Source organism: Callionymus lyra, chromosome 17 (genome assembly GCF_982586985.1).
Source record: "Callionymus lyra chromosome 17, fCalLyr1.hap1.1, whole genome shotgun sequence".
Classification (NCBI taxonomy): Eukaryota; Metazoa; Chordata; class Actinopteri; order Syngnathiformes; family Callionymidae; genus Callionymus; species Callionymus lyra.
This window is the reverse complement of record NC_141834.1, coordinates 20,607,165-20,614,647: the sequence shown is the minus strand read 5'-3', so window position 1 is coordinate 20,614,647 and position 7,483 is coordinate 20,607,165. Positions and strand designations below refer to the sequence as shown.

Below are 7,483 nucleotides of genomic sequence, written 5' to 3'. Positions count from 1 at the left end.
AACGACAAATTAGATCATAGTTAGAATAATGAGTAATACTCCTAGCCACTCTCAGTCAGGCAAAACTATCTTTGTTCTTATTTTATTTTTATTATTTTTTGCTGTATTGCTGTGGCTAATTGGGGAAATAAAAAAAATAATTCCCGAACGTGACCTCCTGAGGGATCAATAAAGTTCTACCTACCTAACTACCTTACTTACTTACTTACTTAAAGTTAAAACACATACTTTAAAAAGTCATGGTGGATGTGGATCTGATGGAAGGTCTGACCATGAATAGATCTGAAAGTAAGAACCAGAATTTTTAAATTGACCGTGAAAGAAACTGGCAGCCAGAGAAGAGATTTAGGGTTTGGGAAATGTGAGTTCTTCTACTAGAGCAGCTCAGAATTCTCGCTGCAGGGATTTGTATGAACTGCAGGCGAGACAGTTTAGACACCAAAATAAACTGTGACAATAGTCTAAACCAGAAGACACAAACACATGGATTATAAAAGTGTTGTTCTTATTTATTTTTGCCTTGTGTCATCTTATTTTTTGTAAATAGTTTATTTTTACATATTCTAATATTGGTCTTTTTTAGTCTTCATCCTGCCTAATTTGCACAACTTGTATGCTTGCATTATTTTTGTTTTTCTGTAGCCGGTGCTGCTTAAATTGTACATTTCTCTACGGAGATAAATAAAGTATCAATCTATCCATTTTACTGAGTTTAGAGATTTTTTTCCCAGTTGAACGAAACTTGTTTCTGGTAAGTTTTCTGCAGCGTTGAACTAGAGAAATGTCTTCTCTAGTAACATATTGACCTCTAGTGGTGATAAGGAGAACATCACTTAATAGCGACCAAGCTGCAGCGTTTGTTTATTTATTTATTTATTTAACAAGCCATACATACATAAGCTACATCTGCAGGGACCTGAATAACAAAAAAGACCAAACTGCCAAACCACTAAAATATGTGAAACTTACTTATTTTTTATTATATCTTGGATTTTTAGTTGTATTATATTTATATTATCTTCGATATTCTATTTTCATTAGATTTTTACATTAGTATGTTTCCTAGGGGTGTTTTCTTTTTTATTCAACAGATCCTGCAACAATGTACATTTAAAAATATAGAAACAAATAACAATTAAATGCATTTTTTAATTTTGATTTGTGAATGTGATGTTTCCTTTAGGCAAGGTGATAAAAAACGTTTGTAAGATTAATCTTTTTTTTTATATCTGTGTGTTTATAAAACAATCATTCGTTTATTCATGTAAAATCAATAGCGCCATCGAGATTCATCCCAGTTAAATAATAAACAATCAAAACAATCAATTCATATATATATATATTTTATCACTTTTACAGAATTGACAATAAATGTTAATTGTAATTAATTTAGATATTTAAATATTAGGATCGGATACATGCTATGACTATATTGAATAGCGTTTTCATTTCTTCTCCTTCTTCTTCTTCTTCTTCTTCTTCTTCTTCTTCTTCTTCTTCTTCTTCTTCTTCTTCTTCTTCTTATTATTATTATCATTATCATCATCATCATTATCATTATCAATATCATTATCATTATCATGCTTTGTGACCCTGGTCTAGAAAGGCGCTATATAAATAGAGATTATTATTATTATTATTATTATCATTATCATTATCATTATCATTATCATTATCATTATCATTATCATTATCATTATCATTATCATTATCATTATCATTATAAGAGCAATGAATTCAACTACTGGTGTGGTAAGTGCAGACCGCAAGGGGGCGATGTCGGTCAGCTACACGTACAAAGAAGAAGAATCGAGTAAGCGGAAGTACTGAGGGGCAAATTGTTTTGTTTTGTTTAACTGAAAGGATCGCGCATCGAAAGGTAAACCGATACATTTAAAGAGTGTGCATTTAGTGAAGAAAATTCAATCCTGATCTTCTTCCTAATTCAAGTGTAAGAACAATATCCTTCGACTAGATTTGTTCCGATGCTAAATTGCTAGCTAGCTAGTCAGCTGACTTCTTTCTCTCGTGAGCCACACGCATCATAAATGATTTGAAACAAGTTCAAAGTATTTTCTTTACATAGAAGTTTTAAATTGTACCTTTTATGTTAAACTATAGATGAATGTTTTTGATTTTTTTTTTCACTTTTGTTCTGCTCCACAGGGGTTTAGACTGAACACAGACTGGAGAGATCATGAATCTGGAACGTCTGCCCAACGAGGAGAAACTGACTCTCTGCAGAAAATACTATTTAGGTAACTGTAGTGCAGGAATATTTTATTGTTAATTGTTAAGAATGGTGGTAGAAGACAGTCACCACAGCTACAGCAATGAAAAAATAAACAACATTTACTTGGCCTGTGTTGCAGATACTGTTTTGAAATGATTTAATATTGTTTTTTGTTTTTTCTTACTCAGGTGGATTTGCTTGTCTGCCATTTCTGTGGTTTGTCAATGTGGTGTGGTTTTTCAGAGAGGCCTTCGTAAAACCTGACTACACAGAGCAACTGCAGATAAAGACTTGTAAGTAATGTTTTAACAGGTGGATCTGAAAAACGTATATTTAATGAGTGTTGTTCAACTGAAATTAAATCTAAAGTGACTATAGTATATACTTTATTGAATATTGTTTTGATTGTTTAAGCGCTTTGTGACCCTGGTCTGGAAAAGCGCTCTTTACATACAAATTACTAACTTACTTATAGCAAATTTGGGGTTTTTATCTTAAATATGTGAATATAAGATGATTTTACTTTACAACTTTTTGGCTTTATTTGTCTGCCAAATCCAAAAAGGCTTCGAACTGCTCTCTTGTTATTACTACACTAGCATTAATAGACCGATAAAGTTCTGTAGCTCAAATATTAAGTAAGTTGCGAAATCCTGTGTGGTTCTCTGTGTTATCTTGACCTTTTAAGTTTATTTTTAATTAAGTATTGTTTTGATTGTTTAAGTGCTTTGTGACCCTGGTCTGGAAAAACACTCTATAACTATAAATTACTTACTTTTACGTCACATTTAAGTCACATGTTCTCCAACAGGATGGCCTCATTTTAGCTTTTAGTTGGAGAATGGCACCAGCAACCCTTTAACCCTTGTGTTATCTCAGGGTGAACATGACCCAAAGGCCCGGAAACAAATGTGTTTGTGGTATCCCTTGTGTTATCTCTGGGTCAATGTGAATGACCTCCCTGGCACCATAAATACTGTACATATGTAGTGGTGTAGAGACAACACAAGATTTATACCACAAACACGTTGGTTTTTTCGTTCCTCTGGGTCACCCTGACCCTGGGATGACACAGGGGTTGAGTCGTTGTAAATGTTGCCTTTTAATAGAGCAGGTAAAATGGACCTGAATGAGTTGAAGCTACTGATGTCTCCTCAACAATTGTAAATGAAAACAAAGCTGCGACCTTGACAGTTTGGTCACGGGAGGACGTTCTCTTGTGTATATTCAGTAACGACAAATAACGCTCCTGTCGGCGACAGTAATAAACTATTAATAACGGATGCTAACAACACAGCCTCAGCACCTGTGCTTGAATCACACGGCTATTAATACAAAAGCCTTCGGTTTCCTTGATCTAACTCTCGGAATCCTTCAAATGCCTCTGGTGCCAAATTCATGCCTCACACGATGGCGCCAATTACATAATTCACACACAAGCACAGGATGGACAACAAACATCCAGAAATGTCACGTGTTCACTTGAACAACAGTTGTGTCGTGTAAAGAATGGGTTGTTGAGGAAGTTATGAAGGCGCTCATGACTGAAGGATAATGATAATAAATCTTTTGAATGAGGGAATGCATGCATGTCAAACCCCTTCTGACCCTGGTCTACAAAGGCGCTATACAAATAGACATTATTATTATTATTCTGTAAATGGCTACTGCATATAGAGACTACTTGAATAACACTTCAGAGAAGCTGGTCACAAAAATGAAACCGCATTAAATCATTGGTCGTTGCTGTGGACACACCAGCCTTGTAAGGAGCTCGACTGAGCAGAAATTCTTGGATGAAAAACAAAAAGTGATGAGATGAAGACGACTGTTATATAATCAACTCTCTTCTAACTTTTATTACAGTCGAGTCAAAGATGATTTTGAAACATTTCCATTAAAGGTGTCTCAAGAATCTGCTGATGTATCACGATACAGGGTCAACGATACGATATATCGTGACACAAGTATATATATGTGAAGTATTGTCGAGTACTGGACTCTGGTGTTGTGATAGTGTAGTAACAAGTATATATGTGTAGTATTGTCCAGTACTTGACTCTGATGTTGTGATAGTGTAGTAACACTTTTATATGTGTAGTATTGTCCAGTACTTGACTCTGGTGTTGTGATAGTGTAGTAACAAGTATATATGTGTAGTATTGTCCAATACTTAACTCTGGTGTTGTGATAGTGTAGTAACAAGTATATATGTGTAGTATTGTCCAGTATTTGACTCTGGTGTTGTGATAGTGTAGTAACAAGTATATATGTGTAGTATTGTCCAGTATTTGACTCTGGTGTTGTGATAGTGTAGTAACAAGTATATATGTGTAGTATTGTCCAGTATTTGACTCTGGTGTTGTGATAGTGTAGTAACAAGTATATATGTGTAGTATTGTCCAGTATTTGACTCTGGTGTTGTGATAGTGTAGTAACAAGTATATATGTGTAGTATTGTCCAGTATTTGACTCTGGAGTTGTGATAGTGTAGTAACAAGTATATATGTGTAGTATTGTCCAGTACTTGACTCTGGGGTTGTGATAGTGTAGTAACAAGTATATATGTGTAGTATTGTCCAGTACTTGACTCTGGTGTTGTAGTATTTACAGACCACATGGCTCTTGACGAAGTCGTAACTACTTTCACTTGTTTTCAAACCAAAATATGTCCAAACATCAGCTTTAAAAAAGCTGCTGGACTCACTGTATCCTCTCGTCCTCAGTCATCGCAGGGATTTTAATTGTTCCTTTAGCTGCAGAGCATTTAATGACTGCTGCCATCTAGAGGCCGGAAGTTTGATTGCAAAAAAAAATGAACAAAAGCCGTAAATATTTACATATTTATGGAAAAAACTATTTTATTTCACACATACACATATAAACCATGAAATAACAATCATATAATTAAAATATGATTTAAAATTCCCCAAAAATGGAGCTTTTGAATATTGATAAACCAAGTTATCTCAATGTTTTTTTGGTAATGTCTCGCTTTCTTATAGCAATACCTTGACTTTTCTACTCTTCCCCCTGCAGACGTGAAGCGCTCGGCGCTGGGTCTGCTGCTATGGGTGGCAGTCCTCACCACGTGGATCACCATCTTCCAGACCTACAGGGCCGAGTGGGGAGCCGTCGGAGATTACCTCTCGTTTACTATTCCGAGGGGCGTTCCATGAAACCTTCCCATTCCAATGTTTGATATTTTGTTTTATCTTTTCTTTGATCGGAACCTTCTCTCACATCTTTTAAGTTTCTATGAAGCTAAACTTTAAACGGCTAGAAAGTGGTACATTTACATGTAATGTTATTTTTCGGAGGTTTTGATTGACTTTCCTCATTTGATTGGCACATCTCATCATGCTTTAAAGTGAGTTTGGAATTTGTTTTTGTCAAGAGTGAACGGACATTAAACACTTTTTAAGAGACTCTCTGTGGATAATAATGCGTCATGTTTATCGATGTAATTCATCTCGCCGTGGTTCTATTATCGCGCCGCTGTGACTCATCCACACGGCATGTTCTCTCCACATCGAGGCGTCCATCAGATCTCTTCTTAAGTCCGGACCTTCGCTGGCGCCTGTTGTGAAACCCGACACTTTGAAATCCCCTCGATTGTCCCGCCGTGCTCGGGTCACTCGACACGACTCGTAACACAATCACGGGGACATTTCTGGTGGCGTCGGTGGAGTGACGGGCCGAACATGGCTAACCAGGACAGCGTGTCGCTCCATCGGACCACACGTGCGAGAACATGGCAGTGACACCCGAGCCGGACGTCATGAACATCCTTCAGGAGGGTGAAATGTTACCGATGCATGTGGAGATACTATCAATATATTTGATTTTCAAAAGGGTTAGTGGACAATTTATAGATGGTAAGTTTGATACTGATAATACTCAATTTACCCTCATATACTTTGAATAGTACCTGATAAGTACTAAGTAAAATAACTTAATGACCCCTTGGTTTAGGATTTTGAACTTTGAAAAAAGAATGTTAAGAGCTATTCATTATTTCTATTCTATCTATTCTATCTATTCATATTTGCTATACATTTCTTCAGTTACTTGTTCAGGCTTTTCCTTGATTTTCTGGAACTCCTGTTGTGTTCTCAGTGTTATCTTGATCTTTAAAGTATGTACTTTATTGAATATTGTTTTGATTGTTTAAGCGCTTTGTGACCCTGGTCTGGAAAAGCGCTATATAAATAAATATTACTTACTTACTTACTTACTACTTATATACTGAGACTGTTATATGGAGGGAATTAAAAATTATTATTAGTAAATGAACAGAAAATAAGAAGAAAAAAAAGTCTCTTTGTAAATTGTTGCATTTTCTAAATTATCTTTATTTAAAGAATCTAAAGGGGGAAAACAGCATATTTCATTTATTTTACAATTTAAAATAATAATACATTAAATAAAATAAATATGCAATAGAATACATTTCGTAATAGTTAATCTTATTAAAAGGAAACATTTATATAAAATTAACGTAGAAAATGAATACAATAACCATAAAAAAGGAAAAATAAAAGAAGGAAAAGTTATATGTGGAGTTGAACTAGTGATAAAATTGTTCGATAGTCGTAGGAAAAAAATCTTAATAGTTACTTTTATAGAATTATGAGTCCAGGTGTGATGTTCTGGGTGAGATCAGGTCGTCACTGGATGTTCTGATCTATGAGTCACATCTGCTCGAGCCAGGAATAGATAATAACAACATCATGACAGTCTGGATGATCCTGTCATTAATCTTATTTTAAAAAATGACTGAAGATTATTTTATAAAATGACTTTAAGACAGACTCTGAACTCGTCTTAAGCGCGTGTGTGCGGCACGTGCCACTGTCCACCCGCACGACCGTCTTCTCCGTTTATTTTTAGAGCAACTCTTCTTGACAACAGATCCTAAAACTTCCTGCTCGTCCGGACCCTGAACGCACCATTCACAAAAGTCCACACGTCAGGCGGGACCAGATGCATAAATCGTCACGAGTAAGTCCAGCGACAGCTGCTCCTGGACACCCAAGGGTACCACTAAGTCCAGAACCAGCAGCGAAGGTGCCCCGCTGTGGACCCCCCACTCATGCGAGCCCACTATAAAGCAGGAGGAGGACCAGAGAGCAGCAGCAGATCCTGGACCTGGAGGCAGCAGCAACCGATCCACTCTTGACAAGAAGAAGAAGAAGGTAAGATCTCGTGGAAACATCTCGACATGAAGTCACTTCTCCTTCACTTTCC

General features: G+C 36.1%; 2 protein-coding genes across 4 annotated transcripts in view; both read left to right on the top strand.

Moving 5' to 3' along the window:
* Positions 1-7,483, top strand: part of hspb6 (heat shock protein family B (small) member 6) — a 138,728-nt gene that overhangs the window by 128,962 nt on the left and 2,283 nt on the right. The window contains exon 1 of one of the 3 annotated variants that reach the window (XM_087813026.1): positions 7,195-7,431. The exons of 1 other annotated variant lie outside the window; for it this stretch is intronic. The gene's annotated coding sequence lies outside the window, so the exon portion shown is untranslated. Of the gene's footprint in view, positions 1-7,194; positions 7,432-7,483 lie in introns of those variants that run through there. One more of the 3 variants, XM_087813024.1, reaches the window with a different exon arrangement.
* On the top strand, positions 1,787-5,662 carry psenen (presenilin enhancer, gamma-secretase subunit). The gene is made up of 4 exons (XM_087813031.1): positions 1,787-1,879; positions 2,167-2,258; positions 2,422-2,526; positions 5,273-5,662. Exons 2-4 carry the CDS (start codon positions 2,198-2,200, stop codon positions 5,410-5,412), a joined length of 306 nt encoding a protein of 101 aa, XP_087669157.1. The 5' UTR covers positions 1,787-1,879; positions 2,167-2,197; the 3' UTR covers positions 5,413-5,662.

Coding starts and splice junctions, on each gene's coding strand:
- psenen (XM_087813031.1), top strand. CDS start 2,198: ATGAATCTGGAACGTCTGCCCAACGAGGAGAAACTGACTCTCTGCAGA. Junction 2,259..2,421: donor CTGCAGAAAATACTATTTAG/GTAACTGTAGTG, acceptor TTTCTTACTCAG/GTGGATTTGCTTGTCTGCCA. Junction 2,527..5,272: donor GCAACTGCAGATAAAGACTT/GTAAGTAATGTT, acceptor TTCCCCCTGCAG/ACGTGAAGCGCTCGGCGCTG.